Here is a 22,184-nt window from a genome sequence, read left to right as displayed (position 1 = left end):
AGGTTAAATTTTAAGTTACTAAGTACTTTAAATACTAAAAAAAACCCGAACATTTTGCCCTTTTACATTATGGCGAGTGTGCGTTGTTATACTTTACAGTAAGTCTGCGGTTTGTGAGTTTTAAATTACCCCACAGCCTAAACCCCAATGCTATGACATTGGCCACTAAAAATAAACCCACTCTCATAGGAAACTATAATTACACTTTATAGTGTTTCCAATAAGACTATATTTGTTGTGGGGGTAAACCGGTCAGAACTATTCGGACGCATGTCGTTGCCTCAAAAAACAAAACCCATGTTCGGTAGTGTGGTCAAAATCAATTTAATTCCAATAAAGTCCAATCCTTTTCCATTAATGTCCAAAGGATAACACGATACTTTTCGCATACCGACAACGACAACGGTCAAAACTGTTGACCTCCAAGTTATTCCATGAGCTTCTTTTAATCCTGGTGGCACATGCGCCACCATGCGGTCAAACTCAGATATCACATGATGAGAAGGAGAAAAAGAACACCGTTATATGGCTCCAACACAGTATGTGTCAATTTTCCCCCCTATTCGTACAAGACATCCTTGGGTACAAAACTGATTGGTTAAATTTTTTTCATAAATAAACAAAAACAAACATGCACCGGTCCTGTAACTTTCGCAATGTCTGTCATTAGTGCGTGAATGTGTTTTGACCGAAGCGGTTGCCCTTGTTAGCGATCCAAATGGGCGCATTTCTGCACATCCACGTCACAGATTGTGCAGGGGTCACAAATCGTGTCTTAACACCTATTGTTCTAGGGAGCTAGCTAGCATCAGGGGCTAAAGCTATGGCATTACTATGGCATTTAGCCCCAAGTGCTACCTAGCTCCAATGGTGCTCCTTTACCTGTTAGGGAGCTAACAAGCTAGCTAGCTAGCTCGTATTAGGGGCGAAAGCCAAACTGGCAGGTTTTTTTTTTTTTTCTTTCTGGACCTGGATTTCCCACCTGTACTTTTAAGTACATAAGTGAAAAGTAAAACAGGATTTTTACCATCAATTATATATAATAGAGGTATCTGAAAAATCTACTTGAGTATTGCAACAAAGTATTTGTACTTTGTTACTTCCCACCAGAAAAATAAATACGTGTCATTAGTTAATTCCAACTGCCGCCTGTCACAAAATGTCCGCCAGAGAGCGAGCGTCATGTCAAATTTGCAGGTCAGTGGGCGCTCGCCTGCTGCTGCCACCACTGCTGGTTGCCGACACGCGGCGGTTGGGGGAGGAAGCGGCGGGGCTGGGGCTATCGTGGCTGTGCCGGGAAGCCGAGCTGGCGTCTCCACCCGAGTCCGGGCTCTGGGGCCTGGCGGGCCTTCTAACGCTGTCCGACTTAGAGAGGAGGCCCCTAGCTCGGGGGCCCGCGCTTCCGCTTCCCGAGCGGAGCTTCATGGAGCCGCCCTGGTAGGAGTCGCCGCTGTCCGACGTGTTGCCCTCAAGAACGGTGGAGCAGTTCCACTGCGGACTCGGCCTCCGGGATTTCCGGGCCGCGACCGCGAGGGTGGAGCAGGACGCCGGGTCGGAAGACGCGGGGCAGTCCAGCTCGTCGGCGTCCTTGTCGGCGGGGGGCGAGCGGGTGTCGCTGCTCGTGTTGTTGCTGTTCTGGTCGGCCGGGCTGGCGACACCCTCCTTGGACTCCTTGAAGCCCACCAGCTTCACGCCCGGGTCCTCCTGGATGGGCACGAAGGCGGAGGAGGCGTTGAGCAGTGGGTAGTTGGGCCCGTTGCCCTGCTTCTCCAGCAGCAAGGTGTAGTTGCCGGGCGCCGTGGGTACGGCTGCCTTGCGGCCCCCCGCCGAGGCGCCCGCGCATACTTGATGCACCACCGAGTTTTTCTTGGACTTGCTAACGTAGTAGTCGTCCAGCTCCTCCTTGATATGCGGGTAGTACTCCAGAATGCCCTTCTTGATCTTCTTGTAGCCCAGGTGCATAATCTCCAGGAGGCTGAGGAACAAGGAAATGCAGGCGATCACCTGCATGAACACCATGAAGACGGTTTTCTCGGTGGGCCGCGACACGAAGCAGTCCACCACGTTGGGGCAGGGCTGCCGCTCGCACTTGTAGAGCGGGCTCAGCCGATGGCCGTAGAGGAGCAGCTGGCCCGTCATGAAGCCCACCTCCACCACGGCGCGGGTGACGATGTGCGCCACGTACGTGCACAGGAGCGAGCCCCGCAGCGGGGCCTTGTTGAGCTTGCCCTGCTCCAGCCCGCGCATCTCCCTTTCGATGCGCCGCCGGGCGTCGGCCAGCTCGGCGTCCACCGACTCCAGCTCGCGCCGCAGCGCCACTTTCTTGCAGTGGCGCTCTTTCTCCAGGGCGCGCAGTCGGTAGATGGCGTGGCCCATGTAGACCAGCGAAGGCGAGGAGACGAAGATCACCTGCGGAGTGGAAAACAGCATCAGAAGTTTGAGGTGCTCGGTCATCCGGGTCGTTTCTTTCTCAGGTTCATCAGTTTGGTGCAAAAAAAAAAAAAAAAAGGCTTGTTTCAGCCAAACCAAGAAACTATTGATACCCCAAGTTGGAGGCACACCCCACCACCGGAAGTATTAACATTCTATTAGGATGCACAATTTTTGAAACCTCTTTTGGTCAGCATCCAGTTCAGCTAGTTCAGGGGTCAGCAACCCTTTCTGTCAAAAGAGCCATTTTAGGGAAAATGAAAAGAAAAAAACAAAAAAAACTGGAGTTGCAAAACTTTTAAACATTGTGATGAATGAAATAGTGGATTTATTTATTTATTTTTTTGTAATTTATCCAACGTCATTTTTCATTTATTTTTAGACTTTACTGGCTTTCTGTCACATTTCTGGCAATTTTATGCCACTCTTTTTCCATTTTTGAAAATTTAACTGCTTATATATATAAAAAAAAAAAAAGAAGCCTTTTACTGTCAATTTTCTTACATTGTTGGAAATTTTGTGGACATGTTATGGTAAGTTTTGGTTATTTCTTTTGTTTTGGGACATTAGTCACATTTTTAAAAAATTAATTTTCGTAATTTTTGTGGATATTTTGTGTGCATTCCATGGCAATTTTCTGCCTTTCTTCTTTGGTTTTTGGACATTTTATTTCTGCCTTTTGTTTTTGGACATTTGATTGTTACTTTCTGAACGTTTTCTTTTCTGACTTTTTTTTTTTTTTATACATTGTATAGATTATATGGTAATTTTCCATCTTGTTTTTGGACGCCGCAGCTTGCAGACCCCTGAGCTAGCATCTCGTATCAGGAATACGTTATCACCTGAAGGACCCAGTAGCGGATGAGCGAGATGGGGAAGGCCTGGTCGTAGCACACGTTGCGGCAGCCCGGCTGCTCCGTGTTGCAGATGAAGTCCGACTGCTCGTCGTTCCACACGTCCTCGGCGGCCACGCCGAGGACCAGCATGCGGAAGATGAACAGGATGGTCAGCCAGATCTTGCCCACCATGGTGGAGTGGATGTGCACCTCCTCCAAGATGCCACCCAGGAAGTTCCAGTCGCCCATTTTAGGTTCTCTGGAATTACATGCGCTCTACAAGGAATGAGAAGATTCAGATGAGTCAAAGTGATATGATGCAGATTTTTAAGTCATTATTTATCTATTTTTAACGTATCCAGGCAGCTCCAAATTTAGTGTTTAAGTAACAGTTTGAAAGTTTACAATTACTGTAACATGCTATCTATGCTAATTTCCATTCACCCATAGATGAAAACTCTACAAAATAACAACCATATAATTAGATTTGTAAGCTTTATGACCCTCCCCACTGTAAATATAAGAACAACACTAACCTTTCATCCTGGATATGAAATGTTTTTTCCTCCACCAAGTCAAAACATTACCAAAACCGAAGCATCTCCTGGCCGCACTGCTGCTGCTGCAAACCGAAAAACAAAGCAACTAACGATCCTTGCCGGCCTTTGCCACCAGAGCTGAGAGCTGATCGATGGTGGCCGAAGCTCTGTTGCTATTTCCCTCGCAGCGTTGTTCTCACACTCAACACATGCAACACATGTATGTTCTCTTGCGTGGCCCTCCCACCAAGGATTCAGATTAAGTTGCATGCTTGGGTGGGGGCCTAAATGTCCACCTGATGGGATCTTCTGATAATTGCTTGGTGCCTCAAGATAGCTCCCAGAGCTTCGCTAACAGTTCCTGATGCAATATATATTGCATCATGAAATAGACATTTTTTCCATTTCCTGCAGAATAAGTGTCGGAAGTGGAAATGAAATCTAATGAAGTCAAAACATGCCAACACGCTGTGAGATCAATGCGTCTTTTCGCTCGATGGATTGCGTCCCATTTCACGCATGGCCGGTCGCACGCCGGGAATGTGGATCAAGCGGACACCCCCCCGCGTTGCACCCCCGTCCCCTTTTATAAAAAAAAAAACAAATCAATGAAAAGCTTCACACTCGCGAGTTCATTCAGTGTTTACAGTGTTTGAATGCCGCTATTCGTTAGCCCTTCTATGGAGTTTGCCATCATGGGTTAGCATGAAGCTAGCTGACTGACAGTTGACAAAATTGACTAAGCATAATTCAGTTCGGTTTCTGTTTAGTTTGACGATAAGACGGAGTGGCGTTAAAGAGCTTTTCGATGTTATACAGGAAAAAAATAAAATCAGCTGAACATCTTACCTCGAAAAAGTGAGCTGACGCATTTTGTCTCCTTTAAGCGACAGTTTATTCTTCCTACAGATGACAAAGACATGCACCAAAAAACAAAAACCCACCAACAAACGTTCTGATGAACCAATGATGCAAGGCTGACAGGGTGGAGTGGATTTAAAAAAAGAGAAAAAGAAAAAAAAACAGTGGCCACCCTTTTGGCAAAGAAAAAAAATCCATCTGAAGCATAGAACCTAAGCATGTATGGAATAATAAAAAAATAAAAGTAAAAAAATTTGTTGGCCACTATACCTTCTCCCAAAATGGGGAAAAAACATCGATGAAGGACCAAGCAAAATGCATCCCTTACATTCAAGTCCGAACAAAAAGCGCCTCCTGGACTCCCTCAGCGTCCTCCTGACTTGTGGCCTGTCCAGGAGCGCGAGCGAGACCTGGACGCTGAGCGGGACCTGGAGCGCGACGGGGAGCGATCCTGCTGCGGGTCCTCCTCGGCGTAGTGGGAGGCGGCCGGCAGTTTGCCGACGGGCTCGGGCGGAGACGCCGATCTGGAGTGGGATCGTCCTCGAGATTCTCGTCGGGGCCTCTGGCGGTGTCTGAAAACAGAAATACGACTTGCTGTTCAATTTCTGTTGACGCTTGCTCACGAGTGTGTTCACTGTGATTTACTTTTTCCCCCATATTGTTCACGAAACACCGAGTCACCTCCCGATAAACATTCCTTACTTGGAACAAGATTTACAAGAAATAACATTTGGCGGCAAGCCACATGCTGCATCACAAAGTCAAAAATAAACATAGTTCTCATGTAGCTCTGGTAAATTTCCATTACGATGACTTATGTTGTAAGAAACGTTGGCCAAAACACATTGAGACACGTTACTTCTCCAGCATTTTATTAAGGATAATTAGGAACTGAGGAAAAAAAACATTTAAAACACTCAAACTAGTCAATCTTTAGCCTGCTAGCATGATGTGCTTACCAAACATTTTACATTTGTGTAGATTCTCAAATATCCACCTTGAACTGGAACAAATGTTACTCAGTGCCCCCCCCCCCCCCCTTTGCTTTCTGAAAACTTCAAAAAATGAGTTACAGAATTGTGCCATTAGGTTAATGAAATAAATTTGAAAAGAACTGACAGGAGGACCAAAACTGCCAAAATTCAAAATAAATTACTAAATTATGCAAAACAAACATTTTTAAATGAGTGCCAAAAAAAAAATAAAAAAAAATAAAAATAAAAGTGAAAATAAAAACGGATTTATTTCCATTTATATTTATTTTTTTGGATAGAATTTTCGAATTAGATTTTTTTATGTTCATTTTTATTTTCACCTTTAATCATTTATTTATTTATTTAGTCATTTATGTATTTTGAATTTTGGTAGTTTTGGTCCGCCATAGAAATCAAGTTTTACATCAAAGTGACGCAAAACAAATAATTCAAACACCCGCACACATTTAATTAAAAAAAATCAAGATTTAAAATTGAAATACCTGGAGAGACAATTGTAAACAAAAGGCAACCAACATACCTGTCCTCTTCGCGGCCTCGGCTTCCTCCTCGCCCGTGCGGACGCCCGCGAGATCTGCACAACCCAAAACGGCCGGCCAGAAGCCTGTCAGCATCGTGGAACTGCCACTTGTTTTACTTTTCATTCTTAACTGACCCCCCCAAAAAAAACAACCGCCACCTGGTTCTTTTCGCTAGCATAACGTAAACGAACGCGACTTACTCTCGGGGGCTGTCCGACCGTCTGCGGCGTCGCTCGTAGGAGGGGCTGCGCGAGCGGCGCCGGTCGTAGCTGCGGCTGCGCGAGCGCCTGCGGCGGCTGTCGCGGTCGTAATCGTCGTAGCGACCCGAGCGCGATGGAGAGCGTCGCTCCTTCGTCTTCATCTGATTGGGAGCTGGAAAGACAGCAAACAACATTTTTATTTAAGCATGAATCGTCTTGCTAATTGACTCATTGAAATAAATCAGAATGGAATTCATCTGTCGCCACCCACGCCAACAAATGGGGGAAAATGGGAAACGAAATAAGTCTGCCACTCACTCTTTCGGTCTCCCTGGGCGAACTGGATCTCGATCTGGCGGCCGCACACCCACTTCCTGTCCAGGCTGTGAAGAGCGTCCTCTGCATCGCGCACGTCCTCAAACATGCTGAGCGGTTAAGGCTTTTGTTGTTTTTGCAAACTTTCAGAAGACGGGTGCGAGGCCACACAAATTCACACTTCTATCAACATACTAGACTCCATTTAGTCGTGCTGTTAATTTATGTGGACTGAAGCACACACTGAGATTTTCAAACAATGGTCTCGGGGGTCAAATCAAAAGAGATGAAGAGCTGATTGATTTGAAATTAGATTGCCTCCATCGCTGATTTGTGGAAAATGTGTCTTGAGAGGATACAAAATTATTCCCACTTGTTACCTTCGCTTGACTTCATCTTGATCTTTACACTCTTTAATCGATTCCCACATACTTGGGTCAGGTCTCCTGCTTGACTCTTTAAAATCTCTCTTTTCTTTTCTTTAGCCCGCTCTGTGCCACTGCCGAGCTTTGCTTTTTCCTCTTCATGCTTTACTTCCTCCCAAACTTTTTCCCCTCCCTTTGGTCTGTGCCTTGTCTTTACCGCTATGCTACACGGTTGTCTTTGTTACTCTTTGTGTGGCCGCTTCCACAAGGGGATGCTTTTACATTTTCTGAAGCGATAACAAGAAAAATAATCACTGTTAGATACGTCAATCGGTGCACAGACAAAACAAAACATCACAAATCACAAATCTGCTCTTGCTGCTCAGGGAAACAAGATGATTGTGTTAGGCATGGGCACAGCAAGACTTTTGAGAAAGGATATTGAATGTATGCAAATCCTCTTGGTTGTCGTGTATAGAAGTCAAGTGGGATGTAGACATCGACTACTGGCCCATAGCGGCCAAACTCACGTCGCAAATCCTCAGGCCTGAACACCGTAAATATACAAGTGTAACTCAACCGGGCAGCATGTACATGTGTGGTGGATGAGTGTGCTTCAAAAGGGCCAGTTCGCCACAAACAATTGGCGGAATAAATTTACCTTTGGGACTGGGCGATTCAGTTTTGCCCAATTGGGGGTCACCTTCCTCACTTTCTATTGTATATCTGTGACTTTGAGTGTGTATGGCTTTAATAGGAAGTGCCTAGTTTGGTGAGTGATGTGGGCATCAGCAAATTAGAGTGTACAACTGGGAGAGGTTAGCTTTTAATTGGACGTTAGCCTCGTCAAAAAATGAGAAGCTTTAAGAGATTTTTTTTTTTAATTTTTTTGCAATTTTATTTTTCCAATCTTTTCATCCCTGTATAACATGTTGACAACTTTCAACATCACATAGCCCTACTCACCTGGATACATTTTGAATGCACAATTTGCCCATTTGGGGTAAACTGGCCCTTTATTGTTCATTAATCAGTGTAAAACGACAACTGTTAAATGTACACCAAGTCCACAAAGACTATTTACAATATAACTTATACCAAAAGCAAGTGAAGAGACGACGCTGTGGAAACTATTACAAATTGGGTCGTCCCCCCCCCCAATAAATCCCAAACGGTAAAGTGGAAACTTAAATTAAAAAAAAAAAAAAAAAAAAAAAAAAAAAAAAAAAAAAAAAAAAGTGTGTGGACACATTGCATATTTATCTAAAGTGTATAATTCATCATTTTACACAAGGCAATCATTTGTAATAATTCAGATAGAATATTTTAACACTTTGCCGAATCTGCGAATCGGCAACACAATTTGGGGCAGTTCCACATCCGCAAACGTGACATGTACACTTTCGTTACTCAGTCTGTTTAAAATCATTCCAACACATTTAATATACTAAAATGAACACTCAATTATTAAATGCATTTAGAATCAAAGTATATTTCTTACATTGGAAAATGCGAGGGTCCATTGCAGTGCGCGGGCCAATGTTAGCTCGCTGCTAGGCTACGTTAGCTTCCAACCATAATCGTTTCTCTTGTACCACCTATTTGCGCGCTGAAATTTTAACTCACCTGGAATCGTCGGAGATGTTTCTGACGAACAAGGACGAGTTCGGCGGGCGCATGTAACGAGCCATAGCGTTTGTTTCGAGTGTAAATTTGGCGATTTGGAAACAAAAAAAACCGTGCTACTGTTTGGTCAATGTGGAGCCAAAGGTTCCACCTCTTCTTCGCAGCTGGTATCGGTTGCCTTAATAAGCTTGAGCTTTTTACAGCGCCCCCTTCAGTAATGGCGGTTAGCAAAAACGTTTACATGTGTTATCGCCACCTACTTATCTCGTTTGTTGATATAAAATTTGACATTAATTGGGATTTTTGTTCCTTATGAAAGTAAGCCTTCAAGAATTTGGAGCCTATAAACTGATGATTTATGTTTATTTGTAGATTTATTCATTTAAATTTTTTTTTTTTTATGGTTGTTGAACGACGATATCAGACTCGCTTGCTTCTGCTGATGTAAGTCACAGAGCCAGTTGTGATGGTCTGTGGGGGGGGGGGGGGGGAGCTTTTTTTTTTTTTTTTTTTTTTTAGATGTTTGAGAAATCATCAGAAATGTCACTTAAATGTTCCCAAAAATATTATAGGCCAGCGAGATGCAAGTGACTCCAAGTACAGAATATCTGGATTACACTGCCCTCAGGTGGCCAAGTCTCGCACATCAAAAGGAGCGGCCCAATCAATGTCCACTGAACTGAAGCAAAAAATGCATCAAAAATCGTTGCAAAGTGCTGGAAAATAATCTTGACTGACCTCAACCATGTCCTCCCCTCGAATTTCTCGCAGCACAATTGCGAGGAGTGCAGCAATTACTTTGATCTTCCTGCCGTCCACAGTGGTCATTTCTGTCTCCTTGCCGATGCAGAAGGAGTGCGTCTTGCTGAATTTGGGGGTCTTGAAGGTGTAAATCCAAGCGTCGCCCTTCTGCTCGAACCCAATCAGCGGCTTGACATCCTTGCGCATCTTGATGACCATTTGTGGCGCACCTTCAACACCAACATCTGTTTGTGCCATTGGATATTTTCAGCCATGGAAATACTTCAGTTTTTTTTGGTATACCCATTGCCTTCATGAACGCTTCCAGGTTTTCCTCCAAATAGACTTTACAGGTGCCGCTGAAGTCCATGTCTGCTCTTGATCGTGTTGTGCCGTGTTTGTGGTTTGTTGCGCTGCTGGTTGGCATGTTAGGGACTTGCAAGTCCCTGTTGTTCCATTGATGCACAGTCTCACAACAAGGCACAACCATTATATATTTTTTTGTCTGAAAATATGAAAATACTTTGACTATCAGCATTTCTGGCAGGCATGTTCGGGAGTTGAAAGTCCCTTTTGTTCCAGTGATGAACGTAGAACATGTTCTGTCATTTATAAAAAAAAAAATAAAATAAAAAATAAAAAAAATTCAAATAAGTAAAATAAAAATTTTTTTTTTTAGATAATTACATATAACTTATACATGAAAGAAATAAAATATTTAAAAAATGAAGGGAAATATATATTATAAAAAAAACTCATTCATTGCCATTGACGGCTATTGAGTTAAATATTTAAATTCAATGTAAAAACAAAAAATACATTTGAAATTAATTTAAAACAAGACAATTATAAACAATTAAATACAGTAAAATTGGCTTTTTTTTAATGTAAATATTTAAAAATGTCTATATTAAAAAAACAACACTCTCATGTACAAACCTTTATTTTCACTTTTTTTTCTCCCCACATTAAACATCTCTAATTGATATGGTTTAGGGCTGAAAAAATATAAAAATACTTTGGCTGGCACATACCTAAACATTCTTTTAAGGCAAACATGCAGGCAGCTTAAGCTCAGGCAGTGACAGATATGCAAGATACTGATATGCATTCTTGCCTTCAACGAGACACAATTTACAAAAGTAGAATGTACTGTTTTTGTGAAAATCACACGTGAATGCTGAAATTCTTGGAGATTGTATTGAATGTGGGGCTGAAAAGAAAATGTACATTTGTCAATATATTTTGGAATTGAGTCATGTAAAATGTGTTTTACTGCAGAGGAGGAGGAGGCAAAGACGTCAAATGTCTCTTAATTAAGGAATTTGGGGGTGAAAATGTGGAATGCTCATCCACACATGACCCATCCAGAGGAATGTTAGTGACACATTTTCTTTCTTTTTTTTTTTTTTTTAAATACACAACATACAAAACCAATCCCACTGAAACAAGCTTTTACAGTCCCTGAGAAAAAAAACATTCAACACATTTGCAACAAGAAATGCAGTTTCTTCTTGTTGTTTTTTTGGGTATAAATGAACTTTTTTTTTAAACACGGGTATTTTTGGTGGCCACACTATGCTTGTGCTTTGAAAGGTAAACATCACTCATTTGGTGCCTCTAGCAATTTCAAACAAGCGCAAAGGAACCAAAACAAAAAACAAAACAAAAAACACGCACATATATACAGTAATCCCCCACATAGTTATGAATTCACCTATTCACATTTTTTTGGGGCGCTTTCTGGCATACAGTGGTGCCTTGTGATAAAATTTTAATTTGTACCATTAATCCATTAAAATTGTTTTAGTAAGGAGAATAGCATGCTATATCATATTTTACAAAAACATACATAACATATACACAATTTTAACATAATGTAAAGAACTAAACGGTGTGTAACTTGGCCACTGGGCAGTATAATAATGTCATGCATACAAACAAAGAAGCGTATCATAAATACTGTAAGTGACTAAGTAAGCTGCAGTAATAGAAGTTTTTCACAGAGGATAAATATATGCCTGAAAGTGTTCTTTTGTTTGTCCCCAAGTTGCTGCACAATTTGTGTTCAAATCGTCATTGCTTAAAGCGTTATAATGCCGCCATATTGTTGCTATTCCTTCGCTCCTGGATGGCATTAAGTCATTTGCTGCCAAAAACATAAATACGTTCCATTTTAAATATTAGTCTCCCAGCGACGTATTTGTACGTTTTTTTTTTCTTTTTTCCATGCTAGCGCATACAGAAGACTTTGACGCAGCCTCTGAGCTGAAGAGAACGGTTGAAGAAATGGTAGTTATTACAAAAAAAAGGCCAGCAGGTGGCAGCAGAGTATAAGAGATCAACCTGGGCCCTGTTGCAACATGCTGTTTTCCCCACAGTGTGAAACGGATTTCTAAATAATGATGAAACTTAGCTATTCTTTTGCTAATTGCTGCAAAATGGAAACGGATAGAAATACTTTTTTTTTTTTTTTCCCCAGATGAAAGAAGGGACCCGAATCTTCCTTTTGGTAGGTTCCATTTTTTTATAGCAATAGAACACAATATTCTGTGGGCCTTGCAAAATCAGTCAAAATCTAGTCAAACAGCTGGGAGAGAAGGGGGTTGCTTCATTAAAAATGGCTGCGAGTGAATGAGTTAAGCTAGACGGATTAAAAAAACAAAACAAAAAACTCATAATTCTTTGTATGTTTAGTTTTCCAGTGCTTGTATATCATTTTTATGCTCAAAAGTGAACATAAAAAATTATCTGAATGACGGCTCATATCGCAAAGGCACCACTGTATTTTTTGTACTCTTTCAGTTACACCAACATGCCACAAGATGGCACCAAAACAAGATAATAGGAAAGTAGTAATAGAATGATTTCGAAGTTACACATCTCGACTGGAAGTTGTACGTTTCGCCGGTGTTGTCTATGTTTTTGTTAATCGTGTATGATATGTTTTGGGAAGTTCCCTCAAGTACTCACATTTTTTTTCCCCAACTTTTTGCAGCAGGCTTGATGCAAGTCCCACAAGAATGGCTGAAGATTACAATGAAAAAAAAAAAAAAAAAACAACAACAACTTACACATGACTCGAGCTACTACTTTGGACCGGGGTCACTGAGACGGCGCAGCACTTTGGGCTGCTCCCCCTCCTCCTCCTCTTCCTCCCCCTCTTGGAACCCTCGATCAGATTCGTTGAGCATGCTGACGGCGTTGGAGGAGCTCGGGTTCCGGCGGGCCTCCACCGGGGTGCCCTCGCCGTCATCGTACGTGTACACCCGGTGTTCTGAGAAAACGCCAGCGCTTGGTGTGATGGAAAGCATCTCAAATGCGCGTTGGAACCTCTAAAATGGAAAAAAAAAGCGCTGCAACAGACCTGGTTGGAAGGCGACCCGTCTCACGGATGGAGGTGGATCCGGCCGTTTGGCGGGTACGGTCAGATAGTGGCTCATCTGTGCGATGCAAAGCAAAAGCAAAATGATGGAAGGAGTCAAAAAGAGAGGCAATGAGCAAGTGCTCGCAAATGTGGTATGAGGGATCCCTCTAGTGATGCTTTTTTTTTAACTTATGGCAAAGAGGCAGCTTTATTTATAATTGTGTAGAACATTTCATACACAATGTAACTCAGTGTTGTTTACATAGTTAAAATGCAGCAGTTAAAAGCATTTTTAAATAAAATAGTTACAGAAAAGCAAAGATTCGAAATAAAAATTAGCTTGCTAAAATTACCAAAGGAATGTGCAAGATCAAGATTTTGGAAAAACAGATTTTAAAAATTAATATTTGCTAAATGCTTTCTAAATTATATGGAAATATTAACATATCAAATACAAATTAAAAAAAAAATACAAATTAAATACATTTTTGTAAACTCTTATTTGCCCATGTGCCTAGTCATATCAGATTGTGCTAAGCTAGTACGCTAGCTAGTACTATTGAGGAGACATCTTAAATTGGTCTGCGGGAGGGGAACCAATTATTCACAGATTTTTGCTTTTAACTCATTCACTCGCAGCAGTTTTCACTGAAGCAATGCCCTTTCGCTCCCGGCTGTTTCACTGGTTTTCGCAAGTCCCCCAGAATATTGTGTTCTTTTGCTATAAAAACATGAAACATATAAAGAGAAAAATTTGAGTTCTCATCATGAAAAAGTATATTTCCATCTTTTTCCATTTTGCAGCAATTAGCATTAGAATATAGGTATGTTTCGACATTATTCACAAATCTGTTTAGAATTGTGAGGAAACAGCTTGTTTTCAACATGGCCCTAGTTGATCTCTTATACACTCTGCTGCCACCTGAAGGCCGTTTTTGTAATTACTACCATTTTTTTTCAACCGTTCACTGCAGTTGAGAGGCTGCATCAAAGCCTTCTGTATGCTGTAGCAGAAAACAAAAACGTATAAATACTTCTTTGGGAGAAAATGAGTTAAAACAAGGTTCAATATTTCTTTGACACTCTTCTTCTAGTCTTTATCGTGTTATATTTATGGCCGATGTATTCAGTTACATTATACATCAACTTGACCACTTTCTGTAATTAATTATGGAGCTTTTCAGGGACGTTCAACAAGCGTTCGTGTGAACTCACCCGCCTCTCCATCTCCACTCTTTGCTTCCTGAAGCGAACCTCGCTCACGTCGTCTTCGAAGGGGTCGATCATCAGGTCGTGTCTGCTGTAGGAACGAAGCTGACGGCACATGCAAAAACACAAGTGTGTCAAATGTTGGTCCGCTACAGATGAGGAAGGAAAAAAAAACAAAAAACAAAACAAAAAAACAAAAAACATCGTCGCCCTCCTGCCTACCCGCTGTCTGTTCTTCTGCATGTTGGAGTGCAACATCTTTCGGATTTCCTTTTCGCGACTTCGGGAGATGTTCGTCCTGCGTTGATACGTGACTTCGGGTTCGATGTTCCTGTGGTTAAAAAAAAAAAAAAAAAAAAAAAAAAAACACACACATGGGAGCCAAATGTAAATAAAATAGTACATCTTCGTATTTACACTACCTAGATATTTCTTTACTATATTTATTGCATATTGGATTGCCATATATGGTTTGATTGACGGTTGACAATTACCATAGCATCAATGCTTATTGCTTTTCGCATAAAGTATGGCATTTCAAATTATGTTAGCATTAAGCTAGCTGACATTTGTGAACCAAAATTATATGATTTGGTTGTTTGAAGGTTTACAATTACAATAACATCTATGCTAATTTATTTTAGCATAAAGCATGGCATTTAAAATTATGTTAGAATTAAGCTAGCTTACATTTGTTAGCCAAATTTAGATGGTTTGTTTGGTTCAGGGTTTACAATTACAATAACATGTATGCTAATTTATGTTAGAATAAAGCATGGCATTTAAAATTATGTTAGGATTAAGCTATTTTACATTTGTTAGCCAAAATTAGATGGTTTGCTTGTTTGAAGGCTTACAATTACCATAACTTCTATGCTAATTTACGTTAGCATAAAGTATGAGATTTCAAATTATGTTAGCATTAAGCTAGCTGACATTTGTTAGCCAAAATTACATGGTTTGGTTGTGTTGAAGGTTTATAATTACCATAACACCTAAGCTAATTTCCATTAGCGTTGAGTGCATCATTTCCTATTAATGCTAGCCTAAAGGTAGAAAAGTTTTCTTCACAAACGTTTGTTTGCCAAATTACATTTAATTCCCTTTGATTTGATGTTTTGGTTTTACGTCAACTAGATATGACAACTTAATAGTGCGAGTGAGAGAGTCTTCATCATTTTGGGCAAATACTTACGGCACCAACGTGGGCTGTTTGAAGACGCTAATGCCGCCACCACTCTCGACCATCATCATGGCCTGCTTCATCTCCATTTTGTTGTAGAAAGAGAGCAGCTGTGGCTCGGTGGAGCGGTCGCCCGCAATCAGCCACTTCTTCACGTATGCCTTGTTGAAGCGGCTCAGCCTGAATACAACCAATATAAACCACAGTTAAGAGCTAAAAGCTCTGTTGTTAGAGTGCCACCAGTGTGTTGCAGTCATTGGGATTACAAAAACAACAAGCTACAAGAATGAGGATTCTTAACAATAAATGTAAATATGGGAAAAACTGAATGAATTTAGTTTGTGATATGATTAAATGGTTATACTTGTCTTTCCAGTGATGGTGTCCATAATGACCGCAGATGTCCTCAATTCCCACAAGGAGATGATCCAGGAACTAAATAACAGAATTTAGAATTACTTCTGCAACGGCGGTTTTCAAAAAATTGGATGTACAGTAAATCTCTCTATCGCTGATTCTGGGTTTCCGGTCCCGGTATTTCGTGTATTTTATTTATTTATTTTATTTTATTTAAAATTTGTTTTGCCTTTTGTTTAATGTGGGTGCAATTCCATTGTCAGCCACTAGAGGGAGGCAAACTATTTAGGCTGACAGCGTACATTTGAACGAAGAAAGAAACGGGAAGTATTTCAGCACAGACTAGTTTTTGTTGAAAATGACTGATTTTATGCCAACATAAAGTCATGCTCTAGGTTAATCTACATATGTTTGTATTATTTTAAAAGTGTGTTTAAAGAGGTCCGTAATGCTATAAAAACATGCTTAGGTTGTATTTCTATTCTATATTGCCGTTGTGGTCTGTAACTCCTGTGATCACAAACGGCCATTAGGGGGTGCTGTTTCTCACACAATAAACCTGACCTGTGTGTGAACCTCCTCGTTGATGGAGCCGTCACACTCCCTCTTCTTCTTCACTTCCAGAAGCTCCACCAGAGGCCTGATGGTCATCCCCTGATTGAAATTAAAATCATACGATTGTTGCATTTTCCATCAAATAGAGACATAAATGCAAACAGTGAAACAGTTTTACATTTACAGTCAGAGGAAGCAGTTATGTTTGCATCATCTGTGAAAAAATACAATTCTGGGATAATGCTGGGGCAAAAAAAATAAAATAAAGCTGATGATCAAAGATCATACTTTTGTATATTTGTGTGTATTTTGAGGCTATATTGGTAGTTCTTACCTGGACGAAAACGGTGAAGAAAATGACGGTGATGATGGCGGTGAGGAACAAGTGCTTCATCTTGTTGTCGGTCAGCAGGAAGCACAGCGAGAAGGCGATGGCGCCTCGCAGGCCACCGTAGGCCACGATGAACTGGTCCTTCTTGGTCAGCTTGATGATGCGGAACTTGTTGATGACGAACGTCAGGCCCACCACGCCTGAAGCACAAGATGGGGATGAAGCTCGCTTCACGCAACATTGGAGGAAGAACTGGGATGGTTTTTGTTTTTTTTAAAGTTTTTTTTTCTTGCCCTTTTGTGGTTCGATTAGGTAATGTCGTTGGTATTTGTCAACTGTGGGCATGTGAAGCCCTTTGAGACTTTTGTGTGATTAAAGGCTATATAAATAAACTTGATTTGACACTGAGCATCTGCTTAGGGAGTGCTCCAAACACTAGGGGCGCCCTAGAGCTACTAACAGTCAACCAAAATGGAATACTGACAAAGAACAGACTAACATAAATCATGAAAAGTTTGGATTAAGGTAGTTTATGTTCCCTTTTTTTTTTTGTATTGTGACGTAGTCAACACCATATTGGTTTTGAAAATCATTTTTGTCACTGTTCAGCTACATTATTAAGTTTATGCTTGACATTTTATTTAATACACTTTGTACATAGAATTTTACGCATTGAAGTGTATTTGTTGCACTTTGTTGTTCTTGTACAACAAATTTTTACCGTTGAAGTTATTATTGCTATTGTTAATTATTACTTTTTGCATCGTGAAGTGGTTTCGCGATTCTCAAAGCGATGGTACTAGCGTCACTAGTAGCATACTGGCTCCCTCTAGTGGTAAATTATTTTAAAGAATCACTGCCAGAGGACAGTTCAGTTCAATTTACAGTTTGTTTTTCACCTTTTCTTAAGGCATAATTCTTTCCTTTTTTGCTAAATGTGCAGTAGCCGACATTTTATCTGAATCAATTAAGTACAATTCTTTTACTTTTCTTTATTTATGTGCAGTGCTAATGTTCAACTGGTGTAGACTGTAATGTTAAAATAATCTTATATTAAATATACTTTTTAGGAATAAAACCCAGATCCTTTTTGATGAACACGTTGGCCTATGCTTGAAGTAAAATAAATAGACAAATAAATTGACATACAGTAGATGACATTGAGTAACCCACTCGATGTACATGTAAAATCTTGTCAATGTTGCGATCTTCCTCACCCATCACCCTGGAAACGAGGCAGAGGACCACGGTGACGATGACGAAGATCCAGTTCCAGGCGTGGGGTCCCGCCACGGTGGAGACGCCGAGGAAGATGAAGATGAGGGTCTCGCTCACGCTGCTCCACATCTTGAGGAAGTACTTGACGGTGGTGTAGGACTTGTGCGAGATGTTGGCCTCCACGTACGGACGCATCACCACGCCGCACGCTATCAACCTGGAGCAGCGGTGGGCAAACGCCAATTTCGTTTTTGAGTGAAACTATTATTTTTTTTAAACGTGCCCTAAAACGTGTGCGCAACTCACGACATGATCCCCGACAGATGGAAGACCTCTGCCGACAGGTAGGCCATGTAACTGTAGAGGAAGACGAAGAGCGGCTCGATGACGCGCGAGTGCGACGTGAAGCGCGACGTGAAGGCGCCCAGCAGCCCGTAGATGGCGCCCACCAGGACGCCGCCGCACGACACCACGAAGAAGCAGACGACGCCCAGCAGAGCGTCGGCCACCGTCACCGTGCCGGCGTGGGAGAACTCCTCAAATAGGTGGTACAGCACCTGCACGAGGTGACAAATGGACCCGTTAGCGTAATGCTAACAAACTATGTAAAATCACATAGATGGGCTAGCAAATACCATCAGCATGTTTTAACTTTTTGGATGTTAGATTCTTTATTCTTTATTTTTTCCAGTCCTCTGATTGGTTGGTGAGAACAAAACTTATTACAGCTCACTAGGACTAGCAAAACACATCTGTAGCGAGCTAATACAAGTCAGGTAAGGCCCTAGTCAAAGTACAATGGTAAAAACAAAATGTCTGACCACAAATTCCTACTCACAGGGCTAGAATACTCGCCTCAATGATGTCACAGTTTTCTAGACCTCTGAGTGGTTGGTGAGAACAAAACTTATTACAGCTAACTAGGACTAGCAAAACACATCTGTAGCGAGCTAACAAGTCATGTGAGGCCCGAGTGAAAGTACATTGGACATTTTGTTTTTACCAACCACAAATTCCTATTCACAGTGATAGAGTACCGGCCCCAATGATGTCACAATTTTCCAGTCCTCTGATAGGTTGGTGAGAACACAATGCGTTAAAGCTAACTAGGATGAGCAAAACTCATCTGTGGCATAAGGCCCTACTGAAAGCACACTAGTAAAAAAAAATGTCCGACCACAGGGCTAGAATACTGACCCCACCGTTGTCACAATTTTCCAGTCTGATTGGTTGGTGAGAACAAAACGTGTTACAGCTAACTAGGACTACCAAAACACATCAGTAGCAAGCTAATACACGTCATCAGGCCCTACTGAAAGCACATTGGTCAAAAAAATATAAACGCAAAATGCCCGACCACAGTGACGGCGTCGTTGAGCAGCGACTCGCCGAAGACCAGGATGTACAGCAGCTCGTTGATGTGGATCTCCTCGAAGACGGCCAGCACGGCCACCGGGTCCACGGCCGACACGATGGAGCCGAAGAGCAGGCAGGAGAGCAGGTCCACGCCGGCCAGCTGGCCCGCCTCGAGCCGGCACACGCCGTACATGACGCCGCCGATGAAGAAGGCGTTCCACAGGGTGCCCACCACGGCGAACACCAAGATGGTGCCCAGGTTCTCGGTGAAGGGCCGGATGGGCAGGAAGTAGCCGGCGTCCAGGATGATGGGCGGCAGCAGGTAGAGGAAGAAGAGGTCCGTGTCCAGCACGGGCGCCGTCTGCCGGATGGCCTTGATGACGCCGCCCACCAGCAGCCCCACGAAGATCAGAAGGCAGCTCTCGGGGACCACGTGGGACACTCGGGGAATGATGTGGAAGCCTGACAGAAAAACACACCAGGGTCAGGAAGTAAGCGGATTCTGTTCCGCGTGAAGACAAAGTCGACTTGCAAATTTGACGGCTTTAGTTGAAATAACTGATTCTTGGAATCATGTACATCTGGAAGATTTCAAATTTTACAGTCAGGCCACAGCCATGTCTAACGTGAAAACAAGCACTCTGCTGCCATCTGGTGGCATCTACAGGCAATTACAAGGGTCTTGATGTTTCCACATGGCCTCGTATTCTGCACCTCATCCTCATCTCGTCAGTCACGTGACCCCAGTTGCTTTCCACCCGCTCCGACCGACGCACCACTCAGTCAGCACACGGCGCACTTTTGTTATCGAGCAGTGCATTAGGGCAGGAAGTAGGACCGGCCCTCCCAGACAGCAGCTGGACGCGCAGATAAGACCAGATACAAGCGCCAGCATGGACCTCCACCTACTAGTACAGGACTAAGATGAGTCCGTGTGCTGAACGCAGAGTGGATATAAAAAGTCTACACACCCCTGCTCAAAATGTTTTTTATAGACTTTCTAAATCCACCATGTTTATTTAGTAAGAGGTATGCAGATGGGGAAGAAACAGGTGCTTGGAGCCGACATGAGTTAATTCGGGTTGGACTGGCACTTGCTGAGGTCCAGTTGGCACCAGGGACATCTCGCTAATGACACGTGACAGGAGTGAGGATCTTTGAGAAGGGTCTTTGGACAAGTGTGACCAAACAAAAATCAATCAAAATGATTACAATAACTGGAGTTGAGTTGAGGTAAAGTTGCCAGGCAACTAACCTCCAGTCCTGTAGGTGGCGATAATTTACAATACAGACTGGACGTCAACTGCCACACACAGCAACTTTTGTTTTTTTTTTCTTTAAACAGCACCAACTCCTAGTTTGGACTGAAACAAATTCTTCCGCCAACATTTTTTTTTTGGGGATAACTTTCCTATGTTTAACTCAAACCAACAGTCAAAACAGAATTGCGTAACTCACAAATTAAAGACTTGACACAGGTCCCCCACATGGGATTAAAAGCCTTAATCTGATCCGATTTAAATAATAAAAAAAATACATTCCCAGCCCTAAACGATTGTCTCAGTTTAGATATTACAAAACAAAGTTTAATGTGGGATAATTAAATTGACACAAATTACATCCACTCAGAATTTTAGACTTTCCACAAACAAATTACTCACATTATGTCAAATTTGAGGGGTGTTGGAGACAGGACCCAAATGCAGGGTGCAACAAAAACAGGGCAAGGCAGGGATGCAAGTAAAAAGGGGGATTTAATTAACAAAAAAATGTAAACAAGGTACTATGGAAAAATACAAATTAACAAGGTCAAAAACAGACTAATGACGAAAACACGAGGGCAACAAGGCATGGCATGGACAACATGGGATGACAGGGACAGCAATAATGACTCAACAAGACCTGAAAGAAAGCAGGGTAACTAAATACACATGGTAACGAGAAAACAACAGACACCTGGGCAAGATACAAGAGGGGGGGTTGCAGGCCCTCCAACATCTACAGCTACAGCCCTGCTGCTAATCTCCTATCAGCTGCTCCACCTGCTCAAATTTCCAAAATTTGAACGCAAACGTACCACTGCAACCCCTTTTTAATTGAAACGCACGCCAGTGACGTCATTTTTAAAGGGCCACTCACCGAGTTTCATGAGCAGCGCGAGTAGGATCCACAGCGAGATCTCGAAGGGCTTCCGGACGCCCTCGTAGTTGAAGGACAGGACCGGAAAAGCCTTCCGGTGCGCCGTCCTGTTTCCCTGGTGGTGGTCCCGGTTGTGGTGATCGTCTCCATGTCCGCGGGTGTCGTTGTCCGGCGCGCCCAGGCTCGGCTTGGCGCAGACCACAAGCACCAGGAGGAGGAGGCGCGTTAAGCCGCGACTGCCGGCGTGCTGTTGGGCCATGCTGGGGCACCGCATCCGGTCTCGTCCAACTACAGCCCAGACTCGTGATGAAGATTAGGATGATGATGAGGAGGAGGAGGAGGAGGAGCGGGAGCGCGCATTTTTACGCGCAGCATCCTCAGACTCAGAGCGCGGAATGGCGAGGAAGTGGCAGCCGCTGGGAGGAGATGGATGATGAAGAGTTGAAATGAGCTTAAAAGAAAAAAAAAAGTGTCGATTCGGTGCAGTGGAGGTGGACGTACTCACTGCGCGTGGGTTCTTGTCCGATTGTGATGCCAAGCGACACCTGCTGGAGTGGAGGAGCATCGCAAACACACGCACTGGATTCACGTCCCATGTGGTTTCTTTTCTCTCTCTCACGCGCACGCACGCACGCGCACACACTTCGCTTGTGTTTACCATTTGCGGTGCGCGTCGGGCCGCAGTCACGTGACCCCGTCAGCACATTTCAGGTAGACGCTGAAGAGAACGTTGTGGGCTGAACGTGCGAATGCTGAGATAAGAGCATTCAAAAACATCACCGTTTCGTCTTTGTGCTTCGAGTGGGGGGGGGGGGGGAGTGGGGGGGGGGGGAAACAAAAAAAAAAACAGGGGCCCTATTTTCCCACACTCCCACTCGTGCGGCCTCCGCGTTGCCTGCGCCGGATCGGATGTCAAACATTCGTCAGTTAAAAACAGACACTGTATGGGAAAAAATGTCAATGTGTCCGACTTGCATCCAAGTCAGAAAAACGAGAACAAGAACAGTGCTCGAATCTCTAATTTGAAACCCTGACTTCAA

The 22,184-nt window shown here is 42.8% G+C and overlaps 4 protein-coding genes across 6 annotated transcripts; all 4 read right to left on the bottom strand.

Moving 5' to 3' along the window:
* Positions 1-333: 333 nt before the first annotated feature.
* On the bottom strand, positions 334-4,536 carry LOC144007266 (gap junction alpha-9 protein-like). Its single transcript, XM_077506719.1, has 3 exons — positions 3,803-4,536; positions 3,273-3,542; positions 334-2,409 (listed from the first exon to the last, which is right to left on the bottom strand). Exons 2-3 carry the CDS (start codon positions 3,513-3,515, stop codon positions 1,186-1,188), a joined length of 1,467 nt encoding a protein of 488 aa, XP_077362845.1. The 5' UTR covers positions 3,516-3,542; positions 3,803-4,536; the 3' UTR covers positions 334-1,185.
* A 140-nt stretch (positions 4,537-4,676) lies between these two features.
* On the bottom strand, positions 4,677-8,900 carry LOC144007267 (uncharacterized). The gene is made up of 6 exons (XM_077506720.1): positions 8,689-8,900; positions 7,505-7,609; positions 6,701-6,804; positions 6,383-6,554; positions 6,182-6,235; positions 4,677-5,238 (listed from the first exon to the last, which is right to left on the bottom strand). The coding sequence occupies exons 1-6, from the start codon at positions 8,751-8,753 to the stop codon at positions 5,031-5,033; spliced, it is 708 nt and encodes a 235-aa protein (XP_077362846.1). The 5' UTR covers positions 8,754-8,900; the 3' UTR covers positions 4,677-5,030.
* A 294-nt stretch (positions 8,901-9,194) lies between these two features.
* Positions 9,195-10,041, bottom strand: LOC144007269 (fatty acid-binding protein, liver-like). Its single transcript, XM_077506721.1, has 2 exons — positions 9,733-10,041; positions 9,195-9,674 (listed from the first exon to the last, which is right to left on the bottom strand). The coding sequence occupies exons 1-2, from the start codon at positions 9,965-9,967 to the stop codon at positions 9,385-9,387; spliced, it is 525 nt and encodes a 174-aa protein (XP_077362847.1). The 5' UTR covers positions 9,968-10,041; the 3' UTR covers positions 9,195-9,384.
* Positions 10,042-10,290: 249 nt separating this feature from the next.
* Positions 10,291-21,860, bottom strand: slc9a1b (solute carrier family 9 member A1b). 3 transcript variants are annotated; one of them, XM_077507305.1, is made up of 13 exons: positions 21,646-21,860; positions 21,145-21,560; positions 19,007-19,467; positions 17,956-18,206; positions 17,649-17,866; positions 16,435-16,631; positions 16,110-16,199; positions 15,553-15,623; positions 15,201-15,368; positions 14,228-14,336; positions 14,012-14,110; positions 12,797-12,872; positions 10,291-12,706 (listed from the first exon to the last, which is right to left on the bottom strand). In XM_077507305.1, the coding sequence occupies exons 2-13, from the start codon at positions 21,416-21,418 to the stop codon at positions 12,519-12,521; spliced, it is 2,202 nt and encodes a 733-aa protein (XP_077363431.1). In that variant the 5' UTR covers positions 21,419-21,560; positions 21,646-21,860; the 3' UTR covers positions 10,291-12,518. The 3 variants fall into 3 exon arrangements, with proteins under 3 accessions (XP_077363431.1, XP_077363432.1, XP_077363430.1); XM_077507306.1 differs by having other exon boundaries at positions 21,650-21,860; XM_077507304.1 differs by lacking the exon at positions 21,646-21,860 and having other exon boundaries at positions 21,145-21,607.
* Between the last annotated feature and the right edge of the window lie 324 nt (positions 21,861-22,184).

The sequence above is a fragment of the Festucalex cinctus genome, chromosome 19 (genome assembly GCF_051991245.1).
Source record: "Festucalex cinctus isolate MCC-2025b chromosome 19, RoL_Fcin_1.0, whole genome shotgun sequence".
NCBI lineage: Eukaryota > Metazoa > Chordata > Actinopteri > Syngnathiformes > Syngnathidae > Festucalex > Festucalex cinctus.
The sequence above is the reverse complement of the archived record's forward strand: the minus strand, read 5'-3'. Positions and strand labels throughout refer to the sequence as shown.